General features: G+C 34.5%; 1 protein-coding gene and 1 pseudogene across 1 annotated transcript; both read left to right on the top strand.

Annotated features, from left to right (window-relative positions):
• Nucleotides 1–262: 262 nt before the first annotated feature.
• On the top strand, nt 263–1,057 carry LOC142538541 (uncharacterized). Its single transcript, XM_075643857.1, has 2 exons — nt 263–536; nt 654–1,057. The coding sequence occupies exons 1-2, from the start codon at nt 263–265 to the stop codon at nt 1,055–1,057; spliced, it is 678 nt and encodes a 225-aa protein (XP_075499972.1).
• Nucleotides 1,058–2,422: 1,365 nt separating this feature from the next.
• On the top strand, nt 2,423–19,040 carry LOC142540928 (8-hydroxygeraniol dehydrogenase-like; annotated as a pseudogene).
• The last annotated feature ends 1,533 nt before the right edge of the window (nt 19,041–20,573 follow it).

The following is a 20,573-nucleotide window of genomic DNA, read 5'->3' on the forward strand; positions in this document are numbered from 1 at the left end:
TTCCAACCAAGTGAGAGCCAAGATTCGTAAAGAAATTGGGGATGCAAAATTCTGCATTTTAGTTGATGAAGCGAGAGATGCATCTAACAAGGAGCAAATGGCTATTGAATTAAGATTTGTGGATATTGAAGGCTTTTTACGAGAGCGATTCTTTCCATTGTACACGTGACAGATACAACTGTTGCAACACTTAAGAAAGAAATATCTGATGCACTTGGTCGTTATGACTTGCATATCCACAACATGCGTGGACAAGGATATGATGGTGCCTAGCAATATGCTCGGTTCTTGGAATGGATTTCAGGCTCTTTTCTTGAAAGATTTCTCGTGTGCATATTATGTACATTGTTTTGCTCATCGGCTTCAACTAGCATTAACTGCAGCCGCTGAAAAAGAGGTATCCATTTGGTTATTCTTTTCAAAATTGAATTCCATTTGTAATCTCATCAATGCATCTCCTAAACGGCACGGTGAGTTACATTCTGCTCAAAGAATTGAAGTTGCGCATATGGTAGCTACTGGTGAACGTGATACAGGTAGAGAATGTAATCAAATTGGAAATTTATTACGACCTTGAAAGACTCGTTGGAGTTCTAATTTGGACTCACTTTGTAGCATGATTGATATGTATAACTCTGTGATTACCGTGTTAGAAAATATGGTGAATGATGAAGCTTCAAATTCCATTCGTGGCGAAGCTAGTGGTGCATTGATTGCGATGAAGTCTTTTGATTTCATATTCATATTACACTTGATGCATAAGATAATGGGAATAACAAATCTGCTTTGTCGAGCATTGCAAGAGAAATCTCTAGATATTTTAAGTGCAATGGATTATGTTTCAACGACTAAAACTTTGCTTCGTACTTTGAGAGAAGAAGGATTTGAACTCCTACTTAGTCATGTGAAAGAAGTTTGTGTCAAGTATGACATTGAGATACCTCACATGGAAGCTCGTTATAAATCTGGTACAGGCCGTTCTTGTCAACATAATTATTCAATCACAGTTCATCACCACTATCGATTTGTTGTATTTACAGGTGCAATGGATTTTTAAGTTGAAGAGCTTAATAATAGATTCAAGGATGAGGCAGTTGAACTTCTTAAACTTAGTTCTGCTTTGGAACCTAAAGAAAGCTTTAAACTTCTTAATGTTGATCATATATATCGACTTGCGGAGAAATTCTATTATCTTGATTTCGATTCACAAGATTTGCATCATTTGAGAATGCAATTGGATCACTTATAAACTTGATGTTGCTGGCCATGAAAGATTTCAGAATTTATCAAATATTTCTGAATTATGTCGAAGATTATTTGAGACAAATAAGTCAGGAACCTACGATTTGATTGACATGTGATTTATATATTTTATCTACGTCGTTTACTTAGTTACCGAATCTGATATATTTATTTAATTGACAGGTTGATTCGTCTTATTTTAACTCTCCTTGTTTCTACATCAACAACAGAACGAGCATTTTCAGCAATGAAATTTGTTAAAACAGTTCTTCGTAACAAGATGGAAGCAGATTTTTTCGGAGATTCTATGGTAATCTACATCGAACGAGATTTCGTTGAAAAAATTGATAACGATTTAATAATTAATGAGTTTTATTTTAAGAAGAATCGAACAATACAACTTCAGTATTATTTTATCTCCATGTTTTTGAAGGTATTAAATATTAAATACTCTTGTTCTATGTTTTCAGGAAGTCAATGTTTACATATTTTATTTTAATTTTTTAGTTAATTATTTATTTTATTAAATACAGCATGAGACGGAGCCAGCCCTAGGTAATTTTGAATCCTAGGCTCCGCCCCTGCGTGTTTCAATTGAGAAATTATGCGAGCTTACTGTCGACGTCATTAAACTTTGCTCCCCCCCAAAAAAAAGTTCAATAATTTTGCTAAAATACCAGTAAACTTTTGTAAGGTTGTCAATTTGGGTGGGTTGAGTGGACTTGGGTTAGATTATACATGATAATATTAAAATTTTGTTCAATCTGAACTCGAATTAATACGAAAACTCTCAACCTGAACCAAATTCAACATGATTTTTATTTTTTAATTTTTTTAAAATAATTAGATAATAATTTTTTAATTTAAACACGTAATAACAAAATCTCCTGATTTAAATTTGAAAGTTTTATCGTAAGAATTAGAAGTATATTTAATAAATCAAATAAATAATTATTTAAAAAATAGAAAATGTACAAAATATATATTAAATGATAAAAATTTATGATATAAATATATAATATTTTTTTCGAAAAAATAATATATAAAAATATATGAAATATTTATTAATTATATTATTAAAAAAAATAAAAATTTCCTGATAAACTCGGGCAGATTTAAACCCAACCCGAACAAGTATTTTTTCGGGTCCGATCTGAACCCAAATTTTTCCCGAGTCTAACTGGTCTGGTTGCCGCGTAAGATTTTGACACCACTCATTTCTGCAAGTCTTTCTCATTACTAGAGAGGCCAAAGATTACATTCACAAATGGCGAAATCACCGGAAACAGAGCACCTAGTGAAGGCTGCTGGATGGGCTTCAAATGACACTTCGGGGGTCTTAGCTCCTTTCAAGTTTTCTAAAAGGTATGGATCTGAGTTTTCGTTTGTGTTTAAGATTTTATAGAGCTGGGAATAATGAAAGCTCAAGTCTTTCTGTTTTATGATAAAGATGGGTTCTTTTCGACTTTTTAGTTTGTTTTATGGGTTGTCATGTAGAGATACCGGGGTGCGTGAAACAAAATTCAAAGTTCTGTATTGTGGCGTGTGCCATTCTGATCTTCATATGGTCAAGAGCGAGTGGGGATTTACTCAATATCCTATTGTTCCTGGGTGAGGTTTATATGTCATAATTTTTCTCAAAAAAATCATGTTTCAACATATTTATAAACATGAAATAATATGCGGAAGTAGATCGAGCATTACCTCCGGCCATTGAAAATTTGTAATTTCTATGTTTTTCTTCCGACTGATGTCTTCTAAGCACTCCAATCCTCTTTGTAGATGATATATTTTTTTCTTATGAGGTGTGTGCTAAGAGACCTCAATCATCGTTATTTACAGGCGTTTATCATACCATCGATGAGTTTATCGGGAGACCGAGAGTCAAAAGAAGAGGCGCATGCGTGCCTCAATTTTCTAAAGTTAGGCGGTGCATGTATCGTTTTTCAAAATTGTAGGCTATGGATGTCGTCATTTCCTACACGTTTTTCCTTCTTTCTGATATGGGTCATTTTTCTTACATTCTCCCACTTGACCCATATATCTCATTTACCATAGGAGAAAATAAAATACATGAATCATTGCGATAGGTCATTTAAAAAACGATTATTATCTTTCATGTATCACAATGTATTATATCTCTCAAATCTGTATAACTTAATGAATAAACCCTATGTTTATTCGAGGTCCAAATTTATTGATATTTCTTAAATAAATTAATGTGTGCACAAATAAATATGAGAAATTATCACATCATAGTTTCATTAATTTGTTCTTACAACAAAATTACATAAAAGAACCAAGTCCCATTTTTTATATATGATCCTTAAATTTCAATGGCTGCATGCCTTTAGTCAAAGGATCTGCAATCATTAATTCAGTGATAATGTGCTCGATAAGTAACTTTTATCTTTAACACGTTCTCGTATGGCTAAATACTTAATGTCGATGTGCTTGCTTCGACTACCACTTTTGTTATTTTTATCCATACAAACAGCAGCTGAATGGTCACAATATATTCTTAATGGCCTAGATATATAATACATAATTCTAACCTCAAAATGAAACTCTTCAACCATACACCATGTGAGGTTGCCTCAAAACAAGCTACGAACTCAGCTTCCATTGTGGAAATAGCAGTCAATGTCTTCTTTGCACTCCTCCAAGATACAGCTTCACCAGCTAGCATGAAAATATATCTCGAAGTGGATTTTCTTGAATCAATGCAGTCAGCGTAGTCTGCATCAGAGTATCAAATTACTTCCAAATTCTTAGTTCGTCTGAACATAAGCATATAATCTTTAGTCCCTTGAAGGTACCTCATCACTTTCTTTATATCTTTCCAATGGTTTAAACCTGGATTAATCTGATATCTTCCCAACATCCCAACAACAAATGCAATGTCAGGTCTAGTGCAAACATGAGTATACATCAAGCTTCCGACAACAGAAGCATAAGGAATGTTTTTCATTTGTTCCCGCTCTAGATCATTATTTGGGCATCGGCTTAAATTGAACTTATCTCGTTTCACAATGGGAGCTATACTTGATGAACAATCTTTCATCCGATATCTCTCTAAAATTTTATTGATATAGGTTTCTTGATACAGACCTATAATACCTCTAATTCGGTCTCTATGTATCTTAATGTCAATGACATAAGATGCATCACCCATATCTTTCATATCAAAGTTTTTAGAGGGAAATTGTTTTACCTCATATAACAAATCCTTGTCATTGGTTGCAAGTAATATATCATCCACATATAGAATAAGGAAAAAAATCTTACTCTCACTGACCTTCTTGTATGTACATTGATCCATGATGTTCTCTACAACTGAAACGTCTTCTTAATCGTTTTCTTAAAACGTTCTTTAATTTTTTTTAAACATCACATAGCATTCGGCCGAATCATAAAATATTTTGGAACCATTTTAAAAGAAAACAACCAACTATTTTATCAATCCAAAAACATTATTTGAAAAGTGTAGCCCATACTAAACCTCTAAAAAATCTCTCAAAAGTATAAATAAAGTGTCATAAAAATCTTTAATGAATAATCATAAACTTAAATGCGGAAAATAGAAGCGCTGGTCCTCGGGTTATGTGCACCTTCAGTCCAGCAAAATCAACTATCAAGACCTCCATTCACATTATTATCATAATAACATGCATCAATCACACCTAGTGAGTCTAAAGACTCAACACATCATATCCTTGATAACAAGTAATACGTAATACAGTTAACATATAACATTGAAAAATACTTGTACTTAAAATATCGTTTTTCATGAAAATGCATAAACTTAAAACATAACATTTTCGTAAACATTTTCATGATACATAAAACTTTAAATAAAAACGTTTTCATAATCTTATGCATAAACGTTTTCATACACCTTTTCATATAAACTTAAACATATTCATATTCGATCCATATTCATATTCGTATTCATATTCATGTTCGTGTTTGTTGAATTCAGATCGTGATTGTGACTCGTATTCTTAATCGTATTGGGCGATGGATCCATCTAAAGAAAACCACAGTACTGAGCGGCGGTGTGAGAACCCGGATTTTTTCGAAGCAAAGCACCTCAAAAAGCTCGGAAAGTAGCTCAAAAAGAAGCCGAGGCAATGCAAAACCTTGAGAATTGAGGGTACGTTGCTCGGAAGAGGAAACCCTCAGCTCACAAGTTAAAACCCTCAGCTCAAGGAAGCTCCAAGATTCTTGGAAAAGAAACTCTCAGCTCAAAAGCTAAAACCCTCAGCTCAAGGAAGTTCATTCATTCTTGGGGAGAAAACCCCTAGCTCATGAGCTCAATTTTTCAACTCAAAGAAGCTCAACCATGCTTGTCCTAAAAAGACAAAAAAAGGAGCTAAGGGAGGAGTTAAAGGTTTGGACAAATTAAATATGCAAGAACTGACCTTCGCATTAACCCATGAAGGAGCTGCAGGAGGAACTAAGAGCTAGGACATATTGATGATGCAGGAAATGACCTTTAGAAAATCAAGATGACATTTAAGGAGTGCATGAGATTTTGAGCCACATTCATGACTAATCTAGAACTTGAAGAATGCATGGGATTTTGGATTTTCATGCATGAAACTTTGTACCTACATCATGATCACATTTAACACATTCTTGGAGGGCAAGATTTCGGCCAAGAGGAGCTAGGTGGAAGGTCCTTTTTCTTCTATAAATACCAACTCAAGGATGATAGAAAAGTGTACCAAAAAGCCTTGAGAAATTTCGGTTTTTCCCTTTCCCCTCACTCTCCAAAAATTTTGGTTTCCCCTCACCCTCACAAGGCACGGCCGAAGTAAAGGTAGAAAAGGAAGGAAAGATTTCGTGCAGTCCAGAGTTGCTACCCGTGTCAAAGTGCTGCCCAACTGAAGACAGAGTTTGTTAGAGTTGCGCCGAAGTGCTGCCGAAAATTCAAGAGAAAGCTTCTTACAAGAAATCGGTAAGTGGGCTTTTGATATATATTCGTTTGTATTATATTTATATCATGACATGCATGTATGTGTGTCTTCATTTTCGAAAAAGGGCATGATGTCCGTCTTTTAAAATATCAATCGATTATATGTTCTTTTCTATGCTTCGAAATTCGTTGATTCCGCTGTGTCCGTATGAAAACTCTGAAATCTGAAAATCTGAAAAGTTTTGTCTGTTACTTCTGAATTCTGTTGCACTGTTACGATTCGAAGTTGAAATGGGACGAGAATTGTGATTCTGTCTGGCCCCCAATGGTGGGTATAAAACCATTTCTGTTTGGCCCCCAATGGTGGGTATAAAACCATTTCTGTCTGCCCCCATCGGTGGGTATAAAACCGTGTTCTGGCCTCACCCCTTAGAGGACTAACATATTGGGGACAATTTGACCATGGAAATGAGATGAGTAACAGTGCCTGTCTGTTCTGATATGTTCTGTTCTGAATTGAGTTAATCGGTTTCTGAATTGTTCTGAATCATCTGATGAATTCTGTCATTTATTCGATTTGTCTCTGTCCTGATAAGTTAAGAATATTAGGTTTTGAAAGTCTGTTGAAAGAACGTTTTAAGAAAACTAAGTTCTATATGTATCTTTGGAATCGATCGATCCCCCACTTGCTGAGTGTTTCCCAAAACACTCACCCCCTTACAAATTCAGATAAAAATGAGGAGCAACTGAATGAGGAAGAGCAAGATGCTTTCTGGGGTTGGTGAACCGGAGATCAAGATCAGAACTCAAGATTTTGCTTTCCTTTCGTTTCCGCTAATTGAAACTCTGATGTATTTTATGCCATTGTCATTGTAAGACAATACTTTATTTATGAAAAAGACTGGTTTGATTTGATACGAGGCTTTATTGTTTTCAATTTAATTGTTAAACAATGCCGGATGTCACCGATGCTTCCAACTCGGGACGTGACAGGCGGGGGACACCAGCAACACTCTCACTGGTCAACTGGGCCCTGGCCAACGTATTAACATATTCGTATTCGTATTCGTATTCGTATTCATATTCGTATTCATATCCGTATCCAAGGAAACACGATCGTCGGGCTCCCACAAGGACCATAACCCTCACGATATTTCCAACATGTAGTAGTCACAATCCCTTCACATCCTTCAACATGTCGTATTTTCATCACTTAATAAAAACATGCATAAAATATCATTTTATTTTGAAACCAAGCATGCAACATATCTTTTAAATGTCCAATTTAACCCTTAATAATTCATGAACATTTAACAATTATAATTTCAACATATAAAAATTCATAAACACGTGAAATAATCATATTAGCATATAAAACAGCAAATAGGGCACTGTCATGACGTTTATTAATTTTCCGGTGTAAAAAGGACCGTTTTACCCCTGGACGTGACATTTTACGTTTTTGAATTTTTCTTAATTCCATTGACTCTAACATGTCCCAAATAATTATTTAAGCTTACATGAATTTTCTCATATTTTTATTTAGCTTAAATCGAGGACTTCGAAATTAATCTTTAAATGTGACTTATTAATGCGTTTTAATCTCGAATTAAACCAAACCTTAATATAAAATTCTCAAATTAAAATATTAGAATTTAATAATTATTTAAGCTTAAAACTAATTTTTCATAATTTTATAAAGCATAAAACTAGGCGTTTTAATTAATTCGTAACTAGTCGTTTTAACGGTGTTTTAATCCCGAAAAATCTCAAAACTCGTTATTTTGATCCCAAACTTTAAACATATCATTTTTAAGATTTATTCTACCCTTCCAAGTCGTGAGCCACACCCATGGACCCATGGATTAATTTTTAGTTCTTAAATCTCGTTTTTGACCCTTAACCGATCAACCCGAGCCATATCCTATTTTAGTCGAGCCACGCCCGAGCCACCTCAAGCCAAACCCGAGCCCAACCCATCTAGGAACCCTCTTGGACCATTATAACCCATTGGACCTGACCCTAAGCTCCAAAACCGAAGCTAAACATAAGCTGCAGAAACTGCCAACAAACCCACCTAGACTACCCTTGAGCCAACTTGAATTTTCATCGAGCCATGCTCGAACCATCATGATCAAACCCCGACCCAGACCCCATATGGACCCTACTGGACCCTTAGAACCTAAGGACTCGACCCCAGCCCCTGAAAACGAAGCTCCAACTTCTGCTGCATGCCACAGCCGAGAAACCCACCTTGACAAGGACTCTTGTTTCTATTGCTAAGACCTAGCCCACCGTCCCAGACCTTGAACCAGCCCCTTGTGCACCTTCTTAGGACTCTAAGGACCTAACCTAGCCCCTGACCAAGCCCTCTGGCCGAGCCTTTATCCCTGCACAAGACCCTGAACCCTGCGCATCCTCCCTTGAACTTCTCTCGGGTAGGACTCCTCCCAGCCCACTTAACTCGAGTCCTAGCGTGGCTAGGACTCTTCCCCTGACTCACACATGACCCTAGCCCAGCCTGGTCCAGCCCCAACCAAGCCAAGCCACAAACTTCCCATCAACCGAGCCCCTTGATTAACATGACAGCAATTAGTTTGTTCCAGCTTCTGTAATTTTCGTGTGTAGCATTTTGGTTGATTTCTATGACTCTAAAACTTCTGTAAATCATCCTTAATCCTAGTCCTAGTCATGACAGCCCTTTTTGCAACCCAATAACCACGTTTTTGAATCCAATATCAAGGGTTAAACACAAGCATATGCATGGTTACGAAAATTGTGAATTGTGTGACTTGTTTCCATGTAAATTCATAAACAATTACATAATATGGTGTGATGATGAGTAAAAGATGAATATGGCGTGCCTTTGCGTTTTAAACGCACGATTTTTCGTTGACGATTGAAGAACGACGACGAGGAAACGACGGCTTGAAAATCCTTGCAACTTTTGATGCTTTTTCCTTCAACTCTCACTTGTGTGTGCCGTGTAAAATTTGAGGAGTTGTGGTGTGTGCAAATCTGAAGTGGCGTGTGAATTGTGTGGGTTAAGGGGTGGGTTTTACACTTTAAATAGTTAATAATTCCTTAATTAAGCTTAAGCTCATTAAGCATACAAATTAGGCTCATTAATGCTTAATTAGAATTTAATTAAAATATTGAAATAGTTTTGTCTAATAAAGTTTGTGAATTTGATAGCCGGGTTGCCAAAAAGTTCGTATTTTTGTTGAAAAACTAACACCGATAAAATTTACGTCCCAGGCGTATAAAATCACCTCAAAACCCCTTATTTTCAAAAAATAAGAAAAAGCATCACCCATATTTTAAATAATCAAAAACAATTATTTAATAAAACTATTTTCTAATTTTCAGCCCTCGGTCTCCGTTCCTCGATCGCAACTCGAATAATTTTTTTAAAAATACAATTTAATGCAACCATGTAGAAAAATGTAATTTAAACATATAAATATGCACAACATATTTAATTCATGCAATTAAAACAATCAATTAAAATACACAAAGAATTTAATAATTGTATGCATGTGGTTTATGCGGACCTTGAAATTTTCGGGGCGTTACAACAACTTTGAATGAAGAGATAACATCATGAAATTTTAAATACCATTAATGGGAAGCTTATTTCAATCTATATACAGATTTCTTAAGCTTACATACCAAGTGCTCACCATTACCAGAGAAGAATACTTCAAATTGTTTCATATAAATCTCTTCTTCTTGTTCTCCGTTGAGAAAAGTTGTGTCCACATCCATTTGTTGTAAATCTAAGTCAAAATGTGCAACTAATGCTAGAATGATACTGGAGAGAATCTTTCTTAGATACAGGAGAAAAAGTCTCCTTGTATTTGATTCCTTCCTGCTGAGTGAATCCTTTAGCTACGAGTCTTGCTTTATATCTTTCAATGTTGCCTAATGAGTCTTTCTTTGTTTTGAAGACCAATTTACATTCAATGGATTTTACACCATCAGGCAACTGAATAAGATCTCAGACTCCATTAAATGCCATATAATTATTTCTTCTTTCATAGCATTAAACCATAATTTTAACTCATTACAACTCATGGCTTGTAAAAACGTTTCAGGATCATTTTCGGCTCCAATGTTAAAATCTGGTTCTTGGAAATACACAACATAATCACTAGATATAGTTGATCTTATTATTCTAGTAGATATCCTTAGGTTGTTTGGCTGATCAACAATTTTTTGTTGTTCTTCATTAACAACTTGATCTACTGGATTTTCATCAGCGATTTGTGGAACTTCAGTAATCGGTTGTCTAACACACATTGATCTTGAGGGTGTGAATAACGACCAATCTATCATTTGAATCGGAGGGTTGTGAATTAACTGATCTTTCTCAAAAACTATGTCTTCTGAATGATCACTCCCACTAATCGTGTCATTCTCAAGAAATTTTGCATTTTTTGATTCCACAATTCTAGTATTGTGAGATGAACAATAGAATATGTACCCTTTGGATTTTCTGCATACCCGATGAAATATCCACTTATAGTTTTTGGATCCAGTTTCTTTTCATGTGGGTTGTAAACTCTTATTTCTGAAGGACAACCCCAAATTCGTATATGTTGCAAACTCGGTTTCCCTTTAAATAATTCAAATGGTGTCTTTGGGACAGCTTTAGTTGGAGCTCGGTTTAATATATGCACAGCTGTCTTAAGAGCTTCAGTCCACAAGAATATAGGAAGTTTTGAGCTACTAATCATGCTCCTCACCATGTCCAATATAATGTTCGGTTTCTCCTCTCAGCTACAACATTTTAGTCCGGAGAACCAGGCATAGTATATTGGACAATAATCCCATGTTCCTGGAGAAACTTCGCAAATGGACAGGTTCCTGTCCATTCTCAGTGTATCTACTGTAATATTCTCCACCTCTATCAGTTCTCATGATCTTACTATGTTTTCTACATTGCTTCTCCAATTCAGCCTTAAAACCCTTAAAGGCTTCAAGTGCTTCGTTTTTGTTATGAAGCATGTAGATATACATGTATCGTGAGTAATCATCAATGAAAGAGATGAAAGTATTTCGAACTTCGCATGTCCAGATCTGGACAACATATATCTGAATGTATGATTTCTAATATTTTTGTACTTCTCTTGGCACCCTTTTTAGACTTATTGGTCTGCTTTTCCTTTATGCAGTCTACACAAGTCTCAAAATCAGTAAAATCTAAAGTACTAAGTACTATGTCATTCACTAATCTTTTAATCCTCTCTATGGAGATGTGTCACAATCTTCTGTGCTACAATATAGAGGAATTTTCATTTATAACACATCTTTTAATATCTCTCTGAACATGCATAGTGGTGTTATTATTTTGTAAAGAAATAGAGAAAAGATCATCAATTGTTGTACCATTCCCAACAATATTTGATTTATAAAATAAATTTATTGTTTTATCCAAAAAATGAAATGAATAACCAAGGGGTACAAGATTTGAAACCAAAATTAAATTTCTAGAAAAACTAGGAACATAAAATGTCTTTTCCAATTTTAAAATAAAACAACTATCCAATATAAGACAGCAAGTCCCAATAACCTCCACATTCGAAGACATCTTGTTTTCCGGAATAGATGTTCCGCTCAATTCCTTGAGGTTTCCTTAGGCTTTGCATACCCTGCAAGTATTTGTACATGGGTTGTAAAATCAGAATCAATCCACTATGTGTTATAAATCATATTAACCATATTAGATTCATAACAGACAAATTTAAATAGGTATACATTTCTTTTCAAGCCAATTCTTAAATTTATTGCAATCATTCTTCATGTGTCCCGTCTTTTTACAGAAGAAACACTTAGATTCTTTCTTGATGTCAGGTTGGGGTGGAATTATTCCTTGCTCTTTTTCTTTGACTTTATCTTGCTTCTTATACTTTCCTTGTGTAGTCATAAATACATTATCACTTATTTCTATCAACAACCTTCCTTCCTCTTGAACACACATCGTCATTATTCATTGATTGACCATTTATCCTTATGTGTATTGTAGGAAAATTTGAAGGGTCAATATTGTTGTGGAAGAGTGCATAAATTGTAGTGCACCAGAAAAGTTTCAGACATTTCTACTTCAAGTGTCTTTAGTCGAGCCGCTATGTCCCGCATTTTCATGATATGCTTTCGCACATCTTTCACACTGGTGAGCCTTAATGAAGAGAATTTCATAATTAGGTTGCTTGCAAGTGCCTTATCTGAAGACTTAAACTGTTCATCAATAGCCTTCAGTAATTCTTTGACGTTATTATACTAATCGACAGAACCACGCATACCAGCAGAGATTTTGGTCTTTATGAACATTACCCAGAGTCGATTAGATCGCTCCCGTTTTTCATAAAGATCAACATAATCCAGAATGTCATTTTCAGTAATAGTAGATGGTTCGTCTTTCCGTATAGCATAATCAATATTCATCCACCCTAATGGAAAAATATTTCATTCTTTCCATATTTTATAATTATCGCCCTTCAGTTCGGGAATGTCACATTTCATATCAGGAAAACTCACATGTTGTATAAATGCATAAAAATATAATATGCTTATTATTTTTAAAATTTTGAGGTAATATCATGTTTTACCAATGCAAATCATGTTTTTAAAAAATCAAGTGACGTAAAATTTGCATGTGGGCTAAAATTTTAATTCAATAAAATTTTTTTGAAACTTTATGATAAAACTATCAAAATATATTTTCTCTTAAATTTTGTGGGTAAATTAAGAAAAATATAATTTTGATATTTTAACCTAATTAGTTATATAAATATAACAAAAATCCATGTGGGATAAAATTTATTATATTTATATAATTAATTACAATTGATATCCATTATGTGATCTAAATCCACTTAATGCATAATTTTCCATAATTAAGGATGTTGTGGCTATTCCTCAATTATTTAAAATTATACAGTTCATTAAACAAAATTTTAGCTTTACTTAATGCTTTATATAATATTTATTTAGTAACACAGTCAACATTTACCAAGAGTGCTCCAGGAAATATAGGTATGGCTAAGGCCCTTTAAATACCTAACTCCTAGACAGAACAACGTTCCTCAGGGAGACCAATGGCTAGTCAAGGCAGTTTAAACCGATCTATGAAGAATTCCCTCAGATTGTGTTTTCTCATGTCACCTTACAATTATTATTCAACTTAATTATCCATATTATGTGAATCTTTGTAAGCCAAAACTTTTCATTAAATAACTTTATATTTACAATTTTAATTAATTTGTTCATATAAAATTATATATAAACATAATAACAATTGAATATGAACAATTTGTGAATTATCATGATTTGAGATCACATATTATTGCAAGAAACTATAAGCAATATTTATTATCTTAATTTTAGTGCATTAATATTATTCCACTCAACATTGTATGTAACAAAAAATTATACATACATATAACAGAATAAAAAAAATTTTATACACAAATTAAATTATTCATAAACCATATAATTATTTTAATTATTTAACCAAATGCTATATGTACACCGAATTATACATATAACTTAATAACACATTAATAATAATTATTATTTATATATATATATATATATATATATATAAATAATAATAATAATAGTAATAAACAAATGAATTGATTACCGAATGTCTCCATCAAAATGAATTGGGACCAACTATATATATCACATTAATTATTATTGTTATAATTATTATAAACAAATGAATTATTGAAGTTTGAAAATTTGACAAAATGGCAAATGTCCGACAACTTCACATTTCATTTGACAGAAGCCATTAAATGCATCAATTATCATGCATTTGAATTGAATTCATATGCATTATTTGATACAAAATTCATCTTCAACCTTCGGCAATCTCTCTGCATATATCAAATTTCAGAAACCTTGTACAATTTTCAAGATTTCAACTAAGAACAAGGTTTTCATATCAGTTATACTCCGAAGATGTTTTCAGGTAATTATTTTATCTGATTTTCAAGCTTCTTACGCAAATTTCAGAGAGAAATTTTTCAAAATTTTATGATATCGGATTTTCAGAGAATGAAAGCAAATTTTCAAAACAGAGATATCACGGCTTTGTTATCAAATGTCAGAATTTTTCTCAAAAAAATCATGTTTCAACATATTTATAAACATGATAAATAATATGCGGAAGTAGATCGAGCATTACCTCCGCCCATTGAAAATTTTTAATTCCTCTGCTTTTCCTCCGATTGATGTCTTCTAAGCACTCCAACACTCTTTGTAGATGGTGTATTTTTTTATTATGAGGTATGTGCTTCCGCTATTTATAAGCGTTTTTAATACCATCGATGAGTTTATCGGGATCCCGAAGTTAAAAGAAGAGGTGCATGCGTGCCTCAATTTTCTAAAGTTAGGCGGTGCATGTACCGTTTTTCAAAATTGCAGACTATGGTCGTCGTCATTTCCTACACGTTTTTCCTTCTTTCTGATATAGGTCATTTTTCTTGCATTATATTGTATTAATGTTTGTGTGTGTGTGTATTCATGTGTAAATATTGTGGATATGTGTTACTTGATGTATAATGGATTAGGGTTGTTCTTGTACTATGATTTTGGAGGAATTCAAGCTAGATTTTTGTAGTCCGTGGTTTGGTTTGGAAGGTATCAAATTTGGATTCAAGAGTCACAGGTACAGATTGTGTTTTTATTTTTTATTTTTCACGTTCAAAATGAGAAGTCCTTTTACTATTTTTGTAGTTCTTCCCAAGTGTTGACTTCTTGATCCTTCTTTATTGCTATATAAGTATGCCTAATCCTCAACATAATGTTAAATATTAATCTGAGATTTTGATATATTTGGCAGAGGTGACATCGTATTGTGTTGGAACATTTCATGTTTGTAATCTTGATTTTGATGATAACAAAACTTGCTATTTTGTTTCTAATGATTTACCTTAGTGCGCGGAAGCTGGAACTGATCAGGCGTCAAACTGATCAGTTATCGAGCCAAAACTGAAGTTATCGAGACGTAAACTGAAAACACGATCGACAAAACTGAATCAATTCAACTGATATATCAAAGACCAGTTCAACTGATTGTCTAGCTGATAGGAAGTTCAGCAGAAGACCTTCAAAAGCCCGACCAGCTGATGAAGAGTTCAACTGATGAAGAGTTCAGCTGACCAGTTCAACTGAAGCAGCGAAATCAGTTCAGCTGACGAGCCAACTAATTTCACCAAACTAGTTCAATATCAGTTCAAGAACATCAGTTAGGAATCAATCAGTTTGCAGAACACGACAAGCTTATTCAATGGAATCCAGCTGTGCACACTGAGGAAAAGTTATTGTACAATCAAATGTACAATAATGGACGTTGCAGCAAAGCTTAAAAACAAAATGTTCCAGCATAGATTTCGGAAAAGTCGAGACACGAATCTCAAGGAACACATTTAAGCTGCAACGAATACAATTGTGGAGTCGCAATATACGATCAATTTTTCGCCTATAAATAGAAGATCAGTGAAGACCAACAAAATAACAAGAAGAAGATAAGTGTGTGGAAAAACAATAGAAAGGGCATGCACATCGCATATCAGCTTTCAAGAAGCAAACAGCCTAGAGGAAACACTTCATCGTGTTATCAGCTTAGATTAGAAGCACAATTCCCTCAGTGTGTGAGAACACTTTCGTGTTGTACTCTAAGATCAGTTCTCACATACACACACACAACCACTCAAATATAGTCTTGCACAAAGATAATAAACTTGTGTATGTAGTCTTTGACATATAGACGTTAAACAAGTGTTGACTGGAAGACGCTGCCTTCGGTCTAGACTAAGAGTTCAGTTAGACAGTGGGATAAGTCCTAAATTGGGTAGGTTATTACACTTATTGTAATTAATCAAATTCTTCTAATGTATCATACCCGAGGAGGTAGAAGAGGTGACGTAGGAGCAGTTGAAGTCTCCGAACATCCATAAACATATCTTGTGTTATTTAATTGTTTAACTACTGTTTTCAAATTAATTTGATCAGTTAAAGCATCCGTCAGTTCAGTTTTCACCTATAGCTGACCAGATATATGTCACAACTGATTCCCTATATTTTCAGCTATTCAGTTACACATGATAAAACATATCAGTGTTTCTTAACGAAGAATTACTTCGAGTGTTTTCCGATTGGTTTGTAACCAAACTCGATTTAATTAATCGGTGTATACATTCTTAGAATACGAGCTATTGCAGCTCATTGATTTATTGTGTTCAAAGCAGCTCAAAGTGCCCATCACACGATCCATCATAATGATAACTGAGACAAGGTACTTGGTGTGCATAATTTTCTTGATATCTAGGCATGAAATTGTCGGGATAGTAAACGAGGTTGGTAAAAGGTGGAGAAATTCAAGGTTGGAGACAAAGTAGGTGTGGGTTGCTTGGTAGGATCCTGCCGTCAATGTGCTCAGTGCGCTGTCGATCTTGAAAATTATTGTCCCAAGCAGATACTCACATATAGTATGCCTTACTTTGATGGGATGGTGACATACGGAGGTTACTCTGATATCATGGTTGCGGACGAGCATTTTGTTATTCGTTGGCCTGAGAACTTGCTTCTTGATATTGGTGCTCCTCTCTTGTGTGCTGGGATAACGACTTACAGCCCATTAAGGTACTTTGGACTTGACGAACCAGGGTTGAAAGTTGGTGTGGTTGGTCTTGGTGGCCTCGGCCATCTAGCAGTTAAGTTTGCTAAGGATTTCGGGACTCACGTGACAGTCATCAGTACGTCGATTAGTAAAAGGAAGGAAGCTATTGACATTCTTTGCGCAGATGAGTTTTTGATTAGCCGTGACCCTGAGCAGATGCAAGTTTCTTTTCTTTTCCCTTTTTCGTGTGTGTTCTGATCGATCATTTTCTAGTATTCAAGTATGATAAAATTACTATTAATTTGATTTTGCATGAGTAGGATGCATCATGGACGTTGGATGGTATCCTTGATACAGTGTCTGCAACTCATCCCTTAGTGCCTTTAATAAGTTTGTTAAATCCTAATGGGAAGCTTTTCTTGGTCGGTGCTCCGGAAAAGCCACTTGAATTGCACTCATTCCCTCTGATTCAAGGTGAGAATAAATATCTTTTACTAACAAGAAACAATAAATTAAAGAGAATTCTATTAGAAAAGATATATAAATTTTCTCATATCCAATTTATTCACTCGTTCATTCTGGCACCATGGTCGAAAATGAATAACAGGGAGGAAGACAATATCCGAAAGTGCAATCGGGGGACTGGAAGAGACGCAAGAGATGATTGATTTTGCAGCAAAACACAATATCACTACAACAAAAACGGCATACGACAATGGATTAAAATCCGTTGTCGTAGCCTTTTTAAAACTATTGTAACTGAGGGCGTTGTTGAAAGTTCGTTCAACGACAACGGTTTTTACCCGTTGTGGTAGGTAGAATTGGCGACGGTTTTATTCGTAGCGACGGTCAGCATATAACCACCGTCGCTAATTTTAGCGACGGTCTTTAATCATGAGTTCCGTCGCTAAGTTGTTTCGAAAAATTTAAAAAAATTCTTTTAATAATTTAATAAATCTAAAAGAAACTAACAATCGAAACTAAAATCGTGTAAGAGAGAAAATTTTTAAGTGTTGTAAAGTAGTAAAATCATGTAAGAGAAATAAATTTTAAGTGTTATGAAGTAGTGAGAAAAATTTTATGAAGTAGTGAGAAAAATTTTAAGTATTGTGTGAAGTGATAAAATTGTGTAAGAGAAAAAAATTTTAAGTGTTATGAAGTAGTGAGAAAAACTTTAAGTGTTGTGAGAAGTGATAAAATTGTGTAAGAGAAAAAAAATTTTATGTGTTGTGGAGGAAAATGGATCGAAAATGGAGATATTTATAGAGAGTTTGTGCGGTATTTGGCTTAACCGTCGCTAATTTGAAATTAGCGACGGTTATATAAAACCGTCGCCAAATGTTGCGATGGTTACAAAAAAACCGTCGCTAAATGTAGCGGCGGTTTTAAAAAACTGTGGCATATTTTGACATGCGACAAATTTAATTTAAATATTTAGAAATTACTTCGCTAATTTAGCGACGGTTCTATAGCGACGGTTCTATAAAACCAGTCGCTAATTTCAACTTAACGACGACCGTAGGCAAGTCGTCGCTATCCGTGGCAACGGTTTATCTAAAAGCGTTGCAATGATTAGCGACGACTTGCCTACGGTCGTCGTTAAGTTGAAATTAGCGACGGTTTTATAGAACCGTCGCTATAGAACCGTCGCTAAATTAGCGAAGTAATTTCTAAATCCGTCGCTAAAAATGGCAACGTTTTCCAACACCGTAGTTGTTTGTCCAAAAACCACGCCAATCTTGTCCAAAAAAACACGTGAATAGACAACGGTTTAACAAAACTATTGTCGTTTGTCAAAAATACACGCCAATCGACAACGGTTTTCAAAAACCGTTGTCGATTGGCCAAAAAAACACGCCAAAAGACAACGGTTGCCCTAAAAAAACGCTGAAAGTCAACGGTTTTTGGAAAACCGTTGTCGTTGACACCCTAAAGACAACGGTTTTTAGTAAACTGTTGTCTTTGACCGCCTAAAAGACAACGGTTTTGTAAATACCATTGTCAAATCTCACCTACGACAACGGTTTTCACTAAAACCGTTGTTAAAAACTCTACGACAACGGTTTTTTTGAAAAACCGTTGTCGTAGGTGCGTTGTCGTTGGGCATTTTTCTTGTAGTGTATACTACCAGAGGTGGAGATGATCAATATGGATTACATAAACATAGCTATGGAACGTCTCCTGAAATCTGATGTGAAATATCGCTTCGTTATCGACATTGAAAAGTCGTTGAAAGTTACTTAAAACATGGGAAATGTATGTGTCTTGATAAGATATAGAATCCAGAGGATGGGAAATAATCGATTGATCCACAATCATGTTATAATGTATGTTATAATATTTTCGGTTGAGCTCTAATTTTAGCTGAATTTGAATTAAAAATATTCAATTATTCGAACTTTGAATTGAGCTCAAAAGAGTATATTTTGATATTTTCGAGCATTTATTTTCAAATAATAGTTCGAATAACTTATCAGCATGCTATAATATTTCTAATTGAGCTCTGATTTGAGTAGGATTTGAAAAATATTTAATTATTTGAGCTTCAAATCGAGCTCAAATTTGAATTCAAACTTTAATTAATTTTTTACGTGATTGTATTCAAACTTTAATTATTTGAGCTTCAAATCAAGCTCAAATATGAGATACCTAGTGAACTTTGTCACGCATTACGTGATTGTATAGTTTTTGTTTAACACACACACTTACACACACTACAGTCTGCTCCAAATTTATATATTTTATAGAATCCATATGTGTGGGGCTCTTAACTCCTAATTATGATTACAATGTAATTTGATTAGGGTTAATTAATTACAGCGAAAAACGAGTTTAAATTTTCTTTACAATGAGCCCAAATATATTATTTGAATACTAAAAATAGTATTTTATCTCACATCATAAAATATGCCCAAACATAATCAAAATCAACTACATACAAACAACTTATATCCTCAGGACATGCCCCGGTATATAGATACATATACATATATACTTCGGGATAGACCACTAAACCTCAAATCAAACGTGATTCCCTCCAGAAGTATCATCTCCAATCTCCTGATAACCTGAAATACCTGTCATTGTCCACACACAAAGACAACAACAGCCCCCTTTGGGGGTGAGCAAAGTTCCGTATAGAACAACTATCTTATATACAACATATATCTACACAATGATATATGATATGCAATGCATGTGTGTCGTGGAGATATCGGGTCAAATGCTCATCCACTGAGCATATATCGGAATCAATCGAATCGCTATCAAATCAATGCTCGAGCTGGCACACTGGCCTCAATCAGGGATATTCGTATGATAGCGTCGACAAAGTGCCATCAAATCCCAAATCTCAATCAATCATCAGGGCCACAAATGACTATGCTTTAAAGGCCACATGATGCTAAACATAGCATCATGTTCACAAATCTCATAATCAAATCCAATCATATCAGGGTATCCAAGGATCATAGCTCAACGTGCATGTCATGTATTGATGTCTATAGCGAATAATGTGTGCTAACAAAATATTTATTTTATACATCGATAATCCAATTATAATGTCATGTATGCCGCATCAACTCAACAAATAAGGCATGTAGACACATATTCTCAATCAAACATATATCATATGATACAGATACATGTCGTATGTTACTCGGTCGCAACATACCTCAATTCTTCGTTTCCAGTCAATATAGCTTGAATATTTCGGTATAAAAACTCTATCTACATCAATAACACATTTATTTCGATCAATAATTTCATTTAAATTCA

Source organism: Primulina tabacum, chromosome 3 (genome assembly GCF_025594145.1).
Source record: "Primulina tabacum isolate GXHZ01 chromosome 3, ASM2559414v2, whole genome shotgun sequence".
Taxonomy (NCBI): domain Eukaryota; kingdom Viridiplantae; phylum Streptophyta; class Magnoliopsida; order Lamiales; family Gesneriaceae; genus Primulina; species Primulina tabacum.

Bases quoted from the DNA above. Each gene is read 5' to 3' on its own strand.
- LOC142538541 (XM_075643857.1), top strand. From the start codon at position 263: ATGGTGCCTAGCAATATGCTCGGTTCTTGGAATGGATTTCAGGCTCTT. The intron at 537-653 runs GTAGAGAATGTA...TTACCGTGTTAG, and splicing joins TACTGGTGAACGTGATACAG to AAAATATGGTGAATGATGAA.